Below are 18,832 nucleotides of genomic sequence, written 5' to 3' on the forward strand. Positions count from 1 at the left end.
CTGATTAAAAACAAGAATCCCACCAGTCTGACAAATACCAGAAATCACGCAAGAGTAGAACATTAGACTCGTGTCATGAGTTAACAAGCGATATAGCAGGGACGATCAACAATGAGTCAGCAGTGCTCAATGTGCCAGATAGAAAATGAAAATATGTCTAAATGTATTGACCCTGCTCACAGGAACAGAGAAATGCTTAATGTTTCTTTAACAAAGTGGTTCTGTCTCAGGATTGGTACCAGTTTTTCATAGACCTCACCATCTGCTGTTCCATGGATGAGAAGGTAATCCACATTATGGAAATTCTGAGCCCTTGCCATAACAGTTGAATTCTGAAAGGGAAAATAATGAACAATTACGGAATTGCCAAATGTAAAAATGATAGGTGCCTTCATTACCAATTGTCCTATGTTCTTGTGACAGTAATCTATCAGGCCATGAAAAGTTTTTCTCTACTTTCTTCTAATTGTTCTTAAATCTTAGGCTTCATGGGTTTTGTTTAAGGAATTACCTGCAAATACAGAGAGACCTTAACTTACAACAGTTCATTTAGTGACCGTTCGAAGTTACAACAGCACTGACAAAAGTGACTCAGGACATTTTCACATTTACACCGTGACACAACAGTTCACACATGTTGCGGCATCCCCATGGTCATGTGATCAAAATTTAGGTGCTTGGCAACTGGTTCATATTTATGATGGTTGCAGTGTTCTGGGGGACGTGGGGAATGTCATGTGATCACCTTTTGCGACCTTCTAACAAAGTCAACGGGGAAGCCAGATTCATTTAACAACCATATTACTAACTTACCAACTGCAGTGAATCACTTAACAACTGTTAAGCGTTGTAAAATGGGGTAAAACTCACTTAACAAATGTCTCACTTAGCAACAGAAATTTTGGGTCAATTGTGGTCATAAGTTGAGGTCTACTGTTTCTCATAGTAGTGCAAGATTGGAAGATGTAGAGAGACCTGGTCCATAGAAATGCCAAGAGTCAGACATGACTGAATAGTTAACATCATCATCATCTCATAGAAATATTTCAATGCAAGACTCAAAGGAGTTATCATTAAAAGGGATACAGCCATCAGCCAAATGTACATTTCAGTAATAAATTGTGTTGCAAATCTATTTTGAAAATTTGTTTGAATCATGGTTACCTTAGGGTTAGTTCAAAGAAACGACTTCCTTCTTAGGTAGCCCAGAAAAGGTATAGCCCAGAAAAGAGAAGCAAGATAAAACTATGAATGAGTCAATAAACATCTCATTTCGTCTTAATTTCTCATTTTCCTGAAATAAGGCTTGGTTTGCCTTATTTCTACAACATAAACATTCTGCATAAGTAGCCCAAAATGTTCAATGTACTATGGATAAGATTCCTGCTGTTTTGTTTCAAACTGGAGGGAAAAGACATGGGGACAATGCTATGTAAAGTCATATACCTTTGCTATGTAAAGTTAAATTACTATTTGCCAATCCCTTGAGCCATCCACAAACCATACTGGCACAGAATTGGATGCCATTACTAGCAATACCTATCTTGCCAACCAATGACACTGCCCTTATTCCCTGTGTACAGGGCATATTAAAAAAAAAATGTTGGAGGATACCTTCAGTTTTGTTCCTCTCCCAACCCTCAAACATTAGCGGTTGATGGAAAAACATCTATCAACACAGGCTGAGCGGGGGAGATGGCAAGTTTTGATAGACAGACTGACAAAGATATCATCTGTCACTCTGTTTTTGCCCAAGTGGTTTGTGTGAGCGCATCTAAAGGGACTCCAAGTAGCATCTGATAGGTTTCTTTTGGATACATGTTTAACACTATTACGGAATAGCATTAAACTTTTATTTTAAAAAGCAGACTGAAGAATTATCTTCGAGACCGCCTTCTATCACATAGCTCCCAACGACCGGTAAGATCCCACAGAGTTGGTCTCCTCTGGGTCCCGTCAGCTAAACAATGCCGGCTGGCGGGCCCGCGGGGGAGGGCCTTCTCTATGGCAGCCCCAGGTCTCTGGAACCAGTTACCTCCTGAGATCCGGACCATTCCCACCCTATTGGCCTTCCGAAAAGCGGTGAAGACCTGGCTATTCCAGCAGGCCTGGGGCCGTTAATCTCACTGTTGCGATCGTGTGAGATCCGGCCATGAATGGTGTGAATGGGTTTTAATGTTTTAATTTTTAAATGTTTTTATAATGTTTTTTTTTTAAATGCATTGTAAGCCGCCCTGAGTCTTCGGAGAAAGGCGGCATATAAATTGAATTAATTAAATTAAATTAACTTAAACTATTGAGAAACCTAGTGAGCGTTGGATTTTGAAGCAGCAGAGGCATCTCTCTCTCTCATTCTCTCTCTCTTTCCCTCTCCCCCTCCCTTTCCTCCTTCTGCCCACTGCCTTCAGGCCAGCTTCTCTAAGCCAATCCCTGGTGGGTGCAGCAAAAGAGCCAAGTTTTATTTCCCTGGCTTCTCTTCCTTCCCAAAGACAGTGCTGGGGACAAACAGGGAGCAATTCAACACCAACACAGTGACTCTTGTATGGTCCTGCTGGCCATAAGTTAACTATAACACTAACCAACAGAATCAATGAAGTGCGTCAGCTCACAACCAAGGCTTATTGTTGTGATTTATTGTTGTTGAATTACTGGAACTGCCCATGGTATTTTAAGCTATCTTGGGAATAGTTTGTGGATGAGGTAAAGGGTATGTTATGAGGGCATGGCTTTTTCATTTTTCATTTTTTAATTTGATTTATATGCCGCCCTTCTCCGGAGACTGAGGGAGGCTTACAATGCATTAAGCAATAGCCTTCATACTTTTGTATATATTTATACAAAGTCAGCTTATTGCCCCCACAGTCTGGGTCCTCATTTTACCTACCTTAGAAAGGATGGAAGGCTGAGTCAACCTTGAGCCTTGGCGAGATTCGAACCCTGCAGTAATTGCAGGCAGCTGATGTTAATAACAGTGCATTAGTCTGCTGCGCCATGAGGGAGAGCTTTAATTTCCTTTATAAAGTAAGTGTTACCCTCTGCCAACCACGCCCACCCCCCATCCAAATAGACAAGGCCTCCCAATTACCCTCAAACATCAATTTAAGACAATGTCAGATGGAAGAACCGGCAAAGACAAGAAGAGGGCAGCTGACACAACTCAGCCAAGGAGCAAAAGGCAGGAAAAGGAAATCTGAAATTAAACAGTAAGAGCATAATTAAAATATAGGAATGTTTACAGGATTCTTACTTTGTAATGCTCAAGATTGTCAGATTTGGTTGGAAGACCCATAAATCGTTCAGTGTAGATGGATGCTGCAATATACAATAAATGCAGTTGTCACAATGCACAGAAACACATTAACACGCACGCAAGAGCAAATGTATTGTAAAGCATGCATTTACATTCATTCATGATGGTCATTCAAGGGGAAGTTTGGGAAGCTTTTGGCCTCAGGCTACGAAACACATTAAAGCAGCCATAATCACACAGGGGGCAAGCCTACTATTAGCCAGAGTGATGAGAGTGCCTTCACTCTTTTAGTTTGTATATTAAGTGCAAAACCATTTTACACAGATAGACCTTCTTACTGAATTGATTACGAAAATATTTTTTTGCCATGGAAGCAGGGAGTTGTCAAAACCAAGCTGTTTGTACCTTAATTTGATGGTTATGTGGAAGTATATGTCTCTGTGATATGCATTCTATGCAGGGGTGAAATGCTACCGGTTCGCACCGGTTTGGGCGAAACAGTAGCGGCGGCGGCGGGTGGTTCGGAGAATCAGTAGCGGCAGCAGTGTGAGGCTCCGCCCACACGCCCGGATGTCGTTACTTCCTGGTTAAAACCTGTTTTTGATCCTCTGCGCATGCTCAGAAAGCTTTGCGCATGTGCAGAGGGTCTAAAATCACATGTGATGTGCGCGCACTTCCGAACCGGTAGGGAAGGTAAGTAGATTTCACCCCTGATTCTATGTGTTTTGATTTGTGGGCTGACTACCATTTTGTATTGTTTCTTCAGCAGCAAACCCTTGCAAAGGGTAAAAAAAAAAAAAAGGTTGCCTTGGATGGCATAAATAAGGTAATGAAGGTGGAAGAGTGTCCAAGAAGTAGCTGGGCCTGATGCCAAGCTGCCAGCTTCGTAGCCACAAGATTGCGTGCAGAACCGATTGAGATGAAGAGCAGGCCCAGCCAAAGTTTAACATCTGAAGCTACGGCTGATCTTAAAAAGGGCACCTAATAATTGGAAACAGGAGCGTTTTCATGGACAACTGTTTCTTTGAGAAGGCCTGTGTTTTGCCTTGGTTGTTTTAAGAACATCTGCTTTGAAGACATATACTCAGCAACTCTGCAAACTATTTCAAAGCAAGCTTTGCCCAAGAGAAGGTGTGCTTGTTTTTAAAAGAAAGTGTATTTTGAAGAAGGTGTTTTTAGATGAAGTGTGCCTCAGACCTTTCTTTTCATATGAGCAAAGGCCTAGCAGTGACCTATTTTTTTTAAAAAATAACCCATTTTCTGTATCCAGCTGTCAAAACTTCAGATTGTTAGTTGTTTTTCCATACCATAATATTCCCAGCTGGAAACAGGAGCCACAGCTATTCCACACTTAAACATGCCAGTACCAGACCCAAGTGCCAGAGATGTAACATATCCACCGTAGGACTAGAAACAAACAAGAGAGAAGTTAATATTCGAAAAGGCAAGTATTTGCTCTCTAAGAATCCAAGTAAAAATATACTGAAGCCAAGGAGAACATTTGTTTTGGCATCCAGGAATACAGATTACTCAACAATTTCTCCTGAATAATTTTCTATGAGCCACTAGAGCAAATGGGACTTCCCAATATTTCTCTTCTTAAAAAAATACCGCTCTCTTTAATTCCTCTAGGAGTCTAAAATGTTGCACCTGAGGATCTCACCTTATTTTAACCTCATAACAATCTTGGGAGAGATTGTAGCTCATCCCAAATCAGCCAGGTTAGTTCCATAATTGAGTGAGAACCTGAACCTGCATTTTCCCTTCTGCAATGACAGAAAGAAGGGACTATGATTAGGTTCTTACATCATATCCAGCCATATGATTTGGGATTGGCTTTGTTTGCACGTTATATACACCCAGCCATTATGGTTTGTGAGCCACGGTTTATTACTCAGTTTTATGTGTGAACCCATCCAATTGTGGATTATATTCAACAAACCATGTTTAATAATGTGGCATAACATGATATATGAACCTAGCCAATGTTTATTGCAGGTTCAATTACAGAAGGTGAAAGAAATGCTGCTGTGCCCCAGATGTGCTTTTAGCTGAAGAGTAATAACCATTTACGTTAGAAATGATCTGTGACAAAATTTCTCAATTTTTCACACCTTTTTCATAAAAAGAGAAAATAGTTCTTCTCAGTAATTCTTCATGCCCCTTTGCATATTGGCACATATTATTTACATATATGAGGGAGACTAAGGAATGTACTAATATTAGGAAAGTTGAAATTCTAAGGCAGGGGTGTCAAACTTGCATTGTCACATCGTCGTCACGTGACATATCGCAACTTTTTCCCCCTTCGCTATACCGGGGGTGGGCATGGCCAGTGCATGACGCATCTGGCCCACAAGCTGTGAGTTTGACATCCCTGTTCTAAGGTATAATGTTGTTCAAGAATCTGAACTACATTGCGTGGAGATGAAGAAAACATTATGTGATATAACAGCATTATCAAGGGACTGCGATCCTTACAAAGTAAGCAACAAAGAAAAATTCTACTGAGATGCTTTACAGTCTGAAGAAGAAGGAAAAAAAAAACAGGAACGGCTTTCCCACAGTGTAGAGTGAGATGACTGTCTTGGGAGCGGAGTTACCATGCCATTAAAGTCAGCATGTTACTTCATTTGCTATTACAGCACTGTGGTAGGACTAGAGAGGTGATTATGGGATTTGATATACTAAAATAACATGGCAGTGTTATTGACAGTGATGGGCTAGAGAGCTTGCCTTTTACTGATCTGTCTCAAGGTGGGAACATGTGCAAAGGAAAAAGAAGCAAACCATATTTATTTATTTATTTATTTATCATATTTGTATACCACCCTACTCCCGAAGGACTCAGGGCGGTGAACAGCCAAAATAAAATACAGAGACATACAAAAGTTAAAAAACTATTAAAAACAGATTAAATAATTTAGGCTCAAAAAACAAATTAAAAACATCCAATTTATCTAAAAAACATTTAAAACCCAATTTAAAAGCCAATTTAAAAGGGAGAGTTAGGCCAGACCAGCCTGTTGGAATAAAAACGTTTTTAGGGCGCGGCCTTAGAAACGGGGTTACTCAGAAGTGGGTGTCCAGAGTTACCCTGTGTTAAGATGGGCGACCAATAAATTTAATAATAAATATGCACACAGGGTATGGGCTTTGATCCTGGGGTCTGCTCACAGAAGATGGCAAATGATAATGTCTTTAGTTTGGCTTTAACATGTTGTGTGAACCTAACCATGACAGTTAAGGCAGGATTTACGACATGGTAAAAGTTGTGAAAAACTAGAGAGTTGTTTCATTGAACAATAGACTGTGATGAAATAAACTGTAGCTATACATTCCTTCGGTCACGATCAGTAGTGGGTTCCACTTACCTTCGTTACCGGTTTGGAATTGGGAGCACGCACATGCACTCGCTTGCTTTGCTCGTGCGCAGCGCTTCTGCGCATACACAGAACTTTCTGCGCGTGGGCAAGCCATCTATGATGACATCCAGGAGGGTGGGCGGAGCCTCCTGCCGCCGCCACTACCTGTTCGCCCGAACCAGGGCGAACCGGTAGAAACCCACCACTGTTCATGATATATGTGGCTATTTGCACCATAGGGACCCCCCTAATGCTAGCAACACAGGTTCTCCGTGGACTAACAAAAGAGCTCAACCCCAACCTTTACGATTCTACCAGCACAACGTTAAACATTAATTTGGAAAATAACCCCTTCTGATCTCAGTTACCCACAAAATTGCATGATTCTGCAGCTGTAGACAAATATTTGCAGTAGCAGCTTATCTGCACTGCCTGGTTAACCTGTCATTAGAACCAGCAGGCAGAAATGGATGATGGTTTTCCTCTGTTAATTCCCTAGTCACTTTCAAGGTGGTCTCAGGGCACCTTTCTCTGCTGAAGTGCAATTTTTTCCCATCGTGGCTCTGTGAGGGTGGGAGCATTTCATTTGTTGCAGGCTAACCTCAGAGACCCTTCAGCTAAGCCAATGCTTATCATGCCTAGCGCTGATCTTTTTAAGGATTTATTTAACAAGTAGGAAGTTGGAATGCTGAAAAACAAAGGGCCAACATGATCCAAAATTATGTTTATTGCCAAGGATATTCCCCCCCGCCCCAGTCTTAACAATGAGAGCAGACTAGTTTAGTCTGGTGCTCCATTTAGAAGTGCCCATCATCATACGGGACAAAAAAATGACAAAAGTAAACTGGAGAGGTGGGAGCATGAGTGAGCGAAGGGACAAAATAATGTGAATTTTGGTAAATGAACACTTTGTGGAGACTTTCACCCACCAAGGTGTCCACTTTCTAAGCACACCCTTAATATGCTCTGGTTTGAAGTGTTCTCAACTGCTTCTGTATAAAGGTTGAGGATGGCTAGTTTCAATGACAGAATCATGTTGTTTATCTGAAATATTTTAAGAGAACTTATATAGGAAAGAAGAGGGAAGCTTTTTTCAGCAAAGGGCTCCATCAGGCATAAAGAAAGAGGGGAATTGTTTTATGAGCTTCTCTACTAATAAGCATTGCGCTCTTCATGCGTAATTTATTTCACCTGTCATGAACTCCTTGGATTGGGTGGGCTCAGAAAATATATCCATTATATCATTTAGTCATAGCATTTTATATATAGTTATGTCATCATTGGTCAATATAATAATTATGTTTTTTTTAAAAATTTGATTTATATGTTAATATAAGAAGTTAGGACAACAATGTTACCTGATCTCAAATATCAACCAATGAATTCAGTTTTTGACATTTTTCTTTGAGAAAGTATGCCATATTATATTTTTTGCCAAGCTGCTTTATGGGAATCCAAGCCAAGGAAGAAGATAAGAAAAACAAACTGCAAGTGACAGGCTAAACAGAACATGATTATTCAAGATTTTTTTTTAAAAAATTTTTTTTTAAAGTACTGTATACATACCCAACCCCATATGGCTATTCGTTTTTCATCAATAAAACCCATGTCTATAAATTTTCTGTTTGGAAGAAAAATGCACACAATTAATTAAAGAAACACAGATGTTTTAAAGTACTTTGGGATGCTAGAAAACACAAGAAGGGTTATGTGGCAGAAAAATATTTTAAAAATCCTCTAATAATTACACTGTTAATAGATATCAGCTTCTTAATATGAGTCTGAGCCTAGTAAAGCCAAAGACAGCTGGTCATTTAGATTTTATCTTAAACCACAATGTCACATGTATGTGTTTTGGCAACTTTTGCCAAATCCTAATCCTAATCTCCTTCTAACCTCTATTTTACAAACAGTGCAAAAATTCTGCTTCTAATTTTAAATTGCCCTTTCCAACCTAAGTTTAAACAAGCCAGGAGACATTGTGAATTACAAACCTAACTTCACTGACCTTTCATTAACTCTAATCTTTTGGACGTAATTAACTTAGAACTAATTATATCTGTGTATATATAAAATAAATTCCAAGAAGGGATACAAAAATAGATGTTATTTTGCCTATGGTATATTTATCAGACCAGGGCTGCAAAAATCTTGGCATTCACTAGACTAGATGATCACAGAACTCAATACACCTCTCTTCTTTGGTGTCATCTTCTGGGCATCTGGATTTTTGCAACCTTGATCTGATAGCCTAGCCTATGGGATCTGCTGATGTGCCCAGCTTCAAACATTTAAATGTAATAAGTGCTTTATCAAAATACAGGATTGTTTCTGGTCATGAAAAGGTGGGATAAAAAGCTTTAACTACGACAAATCTGAACCTCCCCCAGTATATGTTTCTGTGTGTATACAGGCAGTCCTGTGATTTCTTGGTGGTGTCTCATCCAGTCTGCTTATCCTATGTTCAAGTCAAAGTTCTACATAAAACCGTGTAGCTCAGTGGTGCGTTTCACTTACCTTTGCTACCGGTTCACTAGTGGGTGTGCGCTTGCTTCACTTGTGCGCACGCCACTTCTGCGCATGTGCAGGGCTTATTTGATGATGTCTGGGTGGGTGGGCGGAGCCTCCCGCTGCTGCTGCTACCGGTTTGCCCAAACTGGGGTGAACTGGTAGCAACCTACCATTGGTGTAGCTCCAATGGACAGAGAGTACTTTCCTCTATCTGGCTTTTAGGTCTGAATGAGAGATCTCTTTCGATAAATATGTCCAACCTTCCCAAAGTCTTTTGGAGACAAGGAAAGTCAGCTGTTATTAGCTCTTTCTGATTTGCTAGTTTAATGAACTTATTTTTCTTTTAGCTCTCTGTTTTGCAAGTTTGCCTTTATTATTATTCGTCACCCAGTCATCCAGATGTTCAGACTGGATTTGGCATTTTCGTCCACCTATTAGTTTTGTCCACTCCCAAGGGAGTGGTGTGGTGGCCTAGAGGTGGAGCTCTCGCTTCACAATCAGAAGGCTGTGAGTTTGATCCTAGGTAGAGGCAGATATTTCTCTCTCTGGGCACACTGAGAATATATCTGCTGAACAAAACTCCGCATTGGTGACAGGAAGGGCATCCGGCCATTTAAACACTCTGCTAGCTCCATTCAGTTGCCCAGACTACACCCCGCAAGGGATTATGGGGTCGTTAAGTGAAGATGAGGATGATTGAGTCCTTCCCAAGACCTGAGATAGGCTGATGTGGATGTTTGATAATGTTTGAGATATCGTCACGGGATGTAAACTGTTCCAAGTAAAGCTGCTTTTTGCAATTGAACGATGGTGAATTTGTTAATGGCAACGCTGTTCAAATAGTGCTCCAGTTGTTTTGGGATATATTATTAAATTTATTGTTAAATTGCCTAGATGACAGAATTACTTAGTAATACTTAGCTTTTAGGTTGCACTTTCACCTATCTAGAGTACTTTCTCTACATTTTCTAGCTGTAATCTTCATCTACAACTTTTCCTTTGTGTCTGTCTGTCCATCTGTCCATCCGTCTGCCTGCCTGCCTGCCTGCCTACCTACCTCCCTACCTATATACCTAAAGGGCAGGAATCATGGAAGAGAAGGCTCTTTTCCTTGACCCTGCCAGCCGAAATTCCTTGACTGATGGGATCTGCAGTATGCCAGTACAGGTGGGGCTGTAGAGTAAAATAGGAAATTTGCCATTATCTTTTTTTTTGATAGAAGTGTTCTATCTGTGCCACCACACTCTGTATCAGTTGTAGCTTCCAAATGCCCTTCAAGGGTAGCCCCATGTAGAGGGCATTGCAGTAGTCCAGACATGAGATGACCAGGGCTTGAATGACTGAGTGCTGGGACTCCTGATCATGGAAATCCTGCAATTGGTGCACAAACCAAAATTGTGCAAAGTCTGTCCTGACCATGACTGTTACCTGCTCTTCAAACAGAGTCCCGAGCCCAGGAAAACCACCCCAAGTCGCGAACTGGGTCTGTCTGGGATAGTGCCACCCCATCCAGAACTAAATATATCAGAATCCCAGATCCTAAATGCATGTTTTTGCTGATAAAAAATCTGATAGGTACAGAAAAATGAAATGTATTTATGAATGAGTATGTGTAAAACTAACCTAGATCAAATCTGTCACCCTAGTATCTTCAGTTTATTACTTTATGACACCAACTTAAAACTGTTATGGTTACTATAAAACAAACAATTCTGCTATTGCATTGTACAAAGAAAGTAACGATAGCAAGATGGAAATCAAAATGGTAAATTGCCCCATCTACTTCACTCTGTGCATTTAAACAGCAAAGAGGAAACGGAAGCATCAGAAAGGAGAAATGGGGTGAAAGAGATAAGAGGTCCATACAGTTACGGAAACATGCAAGCAAGATGTAGAGGTGAGAACTCTAGGTTCTATTCTTAGTCCGGCTGGTTCATAATTTGTCAAGCCAGACTAATAATCTTTGCTCAGCTTAAAAAAGGTCCATGCAAACATTACTTCCACACGTGCAGAGCATCAAATTTATACCCTTTCTAACATATTCAGAGCTCTTAAGTGTTGACTTCTGAAACAAATCCAGAAGTCCTTCCAAGAATTCCACCAAATCCAGAAGAAAAACTGTTATATTCATGGGATAGGTCAAGAATATCGGGGTTGTGCAAGGAGAAATAATAAAAACATTTCTGTAGCTTTGTAAAGACTGCCACATAAACTCATCTGGCAGTCTTTACAAAGCTACAGAAATATTTTGCCAAATATTTAGTTTAGTTTAAATTTTGCCAAATTCCCAAATCTAAAAGAATAGTGTTATAGCAATGACTGATCGGAATATTCCCATATGTACTGAATTGACAGCAAATAGAAATTATAACTAATTTATTAACATACATTTCTTTAGCATCAAACATGATCAGCAACTGAATAAATCTCAGCGGCTATTCGTGAACTTACTCCTAGAAGGGCTCTAATGCTACCCAAAATCTCTCCTTATTCTTACCTTACAGCTGAGATTTGATCTTCAACTTCATAAACTCCAAGTTTTCGATAGACTGCATACAACATCTTATCACCTTGGAAAGCGGTTCCTCTGCCATCCACAAGTGCTACCACAATATCTTCTTTGCTTGCAAGATAGCTGATCCAGCTAACGCTAAAGGTATGCTTCACATTTTGGCTACAAGGCCCTCCATACCTAAGGGAAATATCAATGGAATTTAAAGTATTCTACGTTAACATCCCTAAGGTCCTAAAATATTTAATAAATAGCATAAGAAAAACGGAATGATGAAGGAGTTCCTCATTGGAGTTTTGGAATTACTTCTCACACACAGAATGACACAGTGGTTAAAGTTTTGGACTATTATGATTGAGAAGACTACTCTCGGCCAAAGAAGCTCACTGAGTATCTTTGGACCAGAAACCATCTTTTATTTTCTAAATATCCCACAGAGCTTTATTTGTCAATGACCAAAATAAAGTGTCTGTCTATCTGTCCGTCCGTCCGTCCGTCCGTCCGTCCACAGAGCTGTTATGGGAAAAGTTATTACTTTGAGCTCCTGAAGAAACCAAGGTACTGGTAGCAAATACAAATAATTTCCTACATTACTTTGAGCTATCTTGCTTGAGAAGAGCAGCCTAACATGGAGTTTCCCACCCACCCCAAAGATGAAGAGGATTTCACTTGGGAACTTCTGCATACCCAGCATACATTGAGCTGTGATGGCGCAGTGGTTAGAATGCAGTACTGCAGGCTACTTCTGCTGATTGCCGGCTGCCTGCAATTTGGCCGTTCAAATCTCACCAGCTCAAGGTTGTCTCATCCTTCCTGTCACTGCGTTTTTTTGTATTTACCAGCTGAGCTCATATTTCTGGACTGTCAGACTTTCCGTAGCTTGCCAAATTTCTTATCAGTAAGCTAACTACGCATGTCCGCATTCCTTTCTTTCTACTTCACACTTTCTTTGTTCTCTTGCCAAGAAGTCCGACCACAGAGAGGTGGCCGGTAGGAACGTTGCCAAAATGTAATTATTTAGATTAGTAAGATGTTTTATTTTCTTTATAACAAATAAATGAGTTTTTCTTAGAAAAAATATCTTCGGGGTTTATTTTCTTGCAAAAGTATACACAAGGAAAATGCCACAATCCACATCTCTAAATCAAGGTGCGATTACCCAAAAGCAGAATGGGATTAATTAGCACCCTGACACTTCCATCCTTCTTAGGTGGGTAAAATGGGAAGCCAAATTGTTACGGGCAATATGCTGACTCGGTAAACTGCTTAGAGAGGGCTGTAAAAGCACTGTGAAATGGTATATAAATCGAAGTGCTATTGCTTTTGCTAATCCCGATGTGCTGTGGCCAGCTTTGCAAAGCTATTGAAAATTTTGACAGTATATATAAGGTATATAGGGAGAACGATTGAATAAAATGTTACATACACCTTTATAAGAAGAGGATATTTCTTGGATCGATCAAACTTTGGAGGTAGAAGCATCTTGTACCATAAAGCTAGAAGAAAAAGGGGGAGGGGAGAGAATGAATGAATTTGATGTGAAATTTCCTGTGGCAGTTTAAGATCCCATGGTAATACTCGTGGTGCAAAGTTTGCATTGTTGATAGCCAAGTGGATTAAATATCACTGCAGGCCTTTCTTTTAATCATGCATGCCACATTGTATTTTGCATTATACACTTGCATTTTCTATAATGACATCTGTGGTTTGTGATGCTTTATAAAGTCTGATTGAGTCCCGAGAACTTCATGGATTTGCCCATGTAATTTTCTTGGCAGCTATGCAGAATTAGACTTCCATTGCTGTGTTTCAGGATTTTTTTTTCTTTCAACTTGCCAATTTAGCCTACAGATCTGTGATTCCTTTTTTTTTTTTTAAAGTATCCAATCTAAGCATTAACAAGGTCTGATGCTGATTAGCTCCTGAGCCCAGGTAAGATCAGCCAGATGATGCTATCTGCAAAGATGTAAGAAAAACATTCTCCCAGGTAGTCCTCGAATTATGATCACAATTGAGCCCAAAATGTCAGTTCCTAAGCAAGGCAGTGACTGAGTGAGTTTTGCCCATTTTATGATCTTTCTTGTCATAGCTGTTAAGCGAATCATGTGGTCATTAAGCAAATCTGGCTTCTCCCATTGACTGTGCTTGTCGGAAGCTGGCTGGGAAGGTTACAAATGGTGATCATATGAACCCAGGACAGTGAAACTGTCATAAATATATGCCAGTTGTGACATGCCTGAATTTTGAGGATGCTGCAACAATCTTAAGTGTGAAAACTGTTCATAAGTCATTTTTTTCAGTGCCGTTGTAACTTCAAATGTTCACTAAATAGATGATACGCAGTCTTTGTCTGGGAATAAGCTATTAATGTATAGGATTCCAGGAATTAATTTCTTAATACACTGTTGAAGAGAAAACTCTACTGCACTGTTTCTTGATCTAAATTCAGATATTACACCGTAAGTTTTTAAGTAGCAACTATTTCATTCTTGTGCACACACTGAAAAATTAGATGTGGAAAAACAAATAATACTTACTTATGCCATCCACTTCAAGTTTGTTAATCTTCTCTGTTGGTAAACTGATTTTTTGCAGAGCAGATTCCAAATCTGCATTGTCTTCTAAGACTTTAATTTCTGTATATAAAAAGTTTTGAATTAGAAATACATTTCTCATTGATTCTCTGTTCTTGAAATGTTACCCAACTGGATACTAATAAAAGGTTAAATGTCACGTCTGTTAAATTGAAATGAGTATATGAATTTCCCAAGTTTATAATTATGGAAAGAGCAAAAGTTTCACGATGTAACTGAAACAGAGTTGAGATTTTCCTAGAAAAATGCAGGGATGGGGGTGGGTGGGTGGGACTAAAGTTTCCTGCAATTAAGGTAAACCTCATTACATAAATTCAATTTATTAGGTAATCTGAATATAAATAATGTAATGTATGGCTCATTTCATATACTCTGTTAAGTGTTTAATTGAATGAAAGAAGTTAATCATGATAAATCATTTATATCATGATTTTGTTATATATTTACTTAACCTACAAAGCAGACAAATAAATAGCAAAGCCAGTATTATAATAGTTAAACGGTGTTCGTATCTTTTTCAGGTTTATGTGCCTAAAATTTTACGGAAGCTGAATATGAATACCAAATGGTTTCTAACCTAAACAGAATTTTGTCTTTTCTTTTTTGCAATCGGGGCAATACAAGTCAGCTTTAGATGAAGTGTAAAAACATTTTATCAGTCTGGTCATCAGAATCAAAGATCTTTTCCTCGCTTGTGCTTAACCACAACATAAACATGCTTTGACATTTTTTTCCCACAGTGACTCATGACAGGGCCTTTATCTTTTCTCATCCTGATGAGTCAAGTTGAAGCTGGTCTTTGCTGTGCTAGTTTTGATGTATGACTTTTCTCCTTATGCCTATAGCAGCTAAGATTAGCCTCAAAGTGTGTAAAACTGGTTAGGCTTTGACACCCTTTGTCAGGTCCCATAGATTGGGATGCTGCCATTCTGGTGGAGACAGGGCCTGGGTGCATTCTTTAGTTTATAGCCTTTTTCCTGGTGCCTATCTAACCTGTACTTTGATTTACCTTCTTGGAATGTAAGGTGAGAAGGACCATCTGTTTTGTCTCAGCTTTGGAGCCTCCAACAAGCGACGCCTGAGAACAACTTCTTATCACCTTCTCACTCTGCGATTTGCAAAACAACTTCATACCTTCCTGGATTGGCCTATTCAACATGGGACTGAAGGGAGGGGTTTCTAACTGCTTTAACCTAATGGAATTGCGCGGGAATCCTCAGATCCAGATTTCTTTGTCTTGCTATCACATTCCTTTCAATAAAAGTTTCCTTTTGAAATGCTAAGTGCTTCAAGAGTTCTACTTTCTTGAGCAGAGAGGAGAGGCAAATCCTTACATCCTTACCTTTGTTAGATCTGTTATCGTATATAGTAGAAATGGGGATGCCTGGGCCTGCAGTATTGATTAGAATAAAAAAAGAATCTCCATTAAAACAAAATATCTGAAACATATTATCACTATTGAAAATGATTTCATTGCTTAGCTACTTGCATATTCCCATTTGTTCATCGCTCACAGTTTTTTCTCCCCATAAGTTTAACATATTAATTTGAGAAAACTGCAAAGCTCAGTTGGGTGTTAGAATGACAGTAGATGTACAGGGACCTGAATTTACATTGGAAGTAACTTGCTCAATGTTTCTACAAAGTGCCCTACTTGATAGTGGGATTGCAGGATTCAACCCACAAATGTCCACATTTATATTATAGAGAACATGATCCAGTTTCTGGGATTCCACAGGTACAAAAACATCTCTGATAATACTTCATGGCAGTAAGATGGAGTAAAATCTGAAAAGTAATGCCATTTTGCCACTCTTACTGCTGTAGAAAGTTAGCAGCCACCCCACTCCTAGAAGAATGAAATATTTTGAGAAACATTAAAAAGACAGAATATTATATTTCCCTGGATGAGAAATGGAGAAATATGCTCTTGGAAAGCACCTTTCTTAATAGCCCTCAGTAGATGTCATCTCTCTCTCTCTCTCTCTCTCTCTCTCTCTCTCTCTCTCTCTCTGTGTGTGTGTGTGTGTGTGTGTACCAACAGTGTTGCTGAGAATAAGGTAAAAAGTTAACCTTTGCATTCTATACAGTTCTCTTCACTCACCCAGATGAAAAGATACCTAAATGGTTACATAACTTGAGCACAGAATTAACCATGCACAAAAGAATCTGGATAAGTTGTCTTAACTCATTTCTCAAGGTGAGCACATTCCCTGCGTGACAGTTTTGGCACAGATGAATGATGGAAGTGCTTATTTAGTTATGTTTGCAATTTTGCTAGTGACATAGTCATCATTTGCAATGCTTGTACACCTTGTACAAAACATAAATCTATGATAAAAACTGTACGGCAACTATTTTCTCCCTAATATGACCTGAGGAAAATGTACATTGCTATCCAAACATCAGTTTCATTCATCCGTACTAATCTACCAATATGGTTACACCCAGATTTCTCTCTTTAAATGGAATCTGCATTTTATTTTATAGTTTATTTTATTTTTACTTTGGTTTGGATTTTAAATACCGTAACAAAGGTTAATCCTTTCAACCCGGGAACAATTTAAACTGTGTCTCTGCACAGATGGGATGGGAGCAAAGAAGCTACTTTTAAAAGTTTATTTTAGGGAACTAATCCAGAGCACTGGTCTGACAGAGCCTTTCCTGATTCCACAAACTCAGAGCTCAGTTGCAGAATCCTTGTACAGGGTGAAAAATATTCTAGGTTCAATTTCTAGAAGTTCAAGTTCCAGAGCAGTGGGGAAATGCCCCTGGCTGAAACCATGGATAGATGCTGCCTCTCTTTCTCATCCTCATGATTTGATGGTTCCACATTCTGAAGACAGTTTCCTACATTCTAAAACTTGTTCAAATCAACTTTGAGTTCCCTCATGTCAAAACTGACTCATTCACGTAATCAATGGGTGTGGCCTTAATTTGTCTTACAGTTTGTGTCAAAGGATGAAAGATTATGCTGCCAGGTCATATTCTCAGAGTCTTTGCCATTTCATAACTAGAAAGTGATATAGATGATTTATAACACCATCCTAATTTTCCAGATGATTATACTATACATTAAATTACCTTTATAATAGAAAACTGAATGGCATTATTTTATTTTGTAAAAGATGTATGTATGTATGTATGTATGTATGTATGTATGTATGTATGTATGTATGTATGTATGTATGTATTATTTACTACTCTATCCACCAGGCCCAATCCAGAGAGGGAATCCAACTCCATATACAGGATTCCAAATAATAAACCATCTATCATGAAGGGGGAAAATCATTCATCGGCAACAAGCCAATTGCAAACAATCCCCACCCTCACCGTACCCAGCTACTGTAACATATGGATGGTACTTTCTGTATCCACATGTATAAGCTAAACATCATGATATTCACTGGGGATTACTCCCAGATAAGTGTACTTAATATTGTACACATTCATTTACTGCTATTAAGGTGCTCTAAAGTAGAAATAGTGAATTGTGACTTGAAATAGCTATTAGGATTTTATTTACCCACAAATTTGACATACCATAACAGATTAGTGCATAATAGCTGGCATCATTACTGAATCTTGCTGCATAATACTGGCATCTTTCTTTTCGTAAATTACAAGTAATGCACTGCTTTGATACAGGATTTCTTCCAATTCTGTAAAAAAGGCAGATTTAGAAAAAAAAAATCAGTCTATATATAGAAAGATGTTCCCAATCTCTATTGGTCTTTTCCGATGTTTTCTTACTATAGGAGGGTGTAGATTTTGGATAAGATGTTCATGTGGACTAGTATGTTTTCCCAAAAATATGACCTACCCCGAAAGTAAGTCCTACCTTGATTTTTACATGTGCACCCAATATAAGCCCTACCTCCAAAATAAATCCTAATTAAGACCCCTCCCACTCCACGGGTAAAAATTAACCTAGGGTGGGGATAGGGGATGGAACTGCCCTACTACTTACCTTCAAACAGTTGCAGCCAGGTCTCGCACACCCCGACACTTGCCTTGCCGGCCCATTTCTTCTGCAGCCGGCAATCCTGCCAAGGCTTTCCTGAAGGCCTCTGCAGCTGATAACAGAGCTCCAGATCGATCCGGAGCTCTGTTATCGGCTGCAGAGGCCTTCAGGAAAGCCTTGCCGGCCTTGCCAGCTACAGAAGAAGTTCCTGAAGGCCTCTGACAGTGAAAAGAAGGCCAGAGGCAATGCATGCAAATGAGGTGAGTCAGTGGAAGACACCCCTCCTGAAAATAAGACCTGGTGCCTTTTTTGGTGGCGTGTGTGTGTGTGTGTGTGTGTGTGTGTATCAGTGGTGAAATGTAAAATTTGTTACTACCAGTTCTGTGGGCATGGCTTGATGGGGGATAATGTGACTGGGTGGGCGTGGCCAACTTTTTTTTAAACTTTTTTTTTTATTGAAAAGTTTTAAAATATTTTACAAACAAATTTCCCCCCTTCCTCCCCCCACCCATTCCCTCCCCCCCGACTTCCCAGTGCAAAATTCAGGGTATAGCATTCAGCAAACATAATCAAACATAATCAAACACTATAAGCTCTTAACTCCCCTTCACATTTTAACTCCCCCATACATAC

General features: G+C 39.4%; 1 protein-coding gene across 2 annotated transcripts in view; it reads right to left on the reverse strand.

Annotated features, from left to right (window-relative positions):
• The window catches only part of LOC117670827 (prolyl endopeptidase FAP), a 68,389-nt gene that overhangs the window by 2,817 nt on the left and 46,740 nt on the right, over nucleotides 1-18,832 (reverse strand). Inside the window, exons 16-25 of one of the 2 annotated variants that reach the window (XR_015731136.1) lie at nucleotides 17,779-17,897; nucleotides 15,575-15,622; nucleotides 14,176-14,274; nucleotides 13,065-13,134; nucleotides 11,624-11,818; nucleotides 8,182-8,236; nucleotides 4,558-4,657; nucleotides 3,248-3,312; nucleotides 1,165-1,195; nucleotides 260-332 (exon numbers count right to left, since the gene is read on the reverse strand). Coding sequence is in view for 1 of the 2 variants with exons in the window: in XM_034426293.3 (XP_034282184.2) it covers nucleotides 260-332; nucleotides 3,248-3,312; nucleotides 4,558-4,657; nucleotides 8,182-8,236; nucleotides 11,624-11,818; nucleotides 13,065-13,134; nucleotides 14,176-14,274; nucleotides 15,575-15,622; nucleotides 17,779-17,897 (824 nt within the window). In the remaining variant the exon portion in view is untranslated. The remainder of the gene's footprint in view (nucleotides 1-259; nucleotides 333-1,164; nucleotides 1,196-3,247; nucleotides 3,313-4,557; nucleotides 4,658-8,181; nucleotides 8,237-11,623; nucleotides 11,819-13,064; nucleotides 13,135-14,175; nucleotides 14,275-15,574; nucleotides 15,623-17,778; nucleotides 17,898-18,832) is intronic. The other variant, XM_034426293.3, reaches the window with a different exon arrangement.

Source organism: Pantherophis guttatus, chromosome 1 (genome assembly GCF_059756535.1).
Source record: "Pantherophis guttatus breed Tessera chromosome 1, ASM5975653v1, whole genome shotgun sequence".
In the NCBI taxonomy this organism is placed as follows: domain Eukaryota; kingdom Metazoa; phylum Chordata; class Lepidosauria; order Squamata; family Colubridae; genus Pantherophis; species Pantherophis guttatus.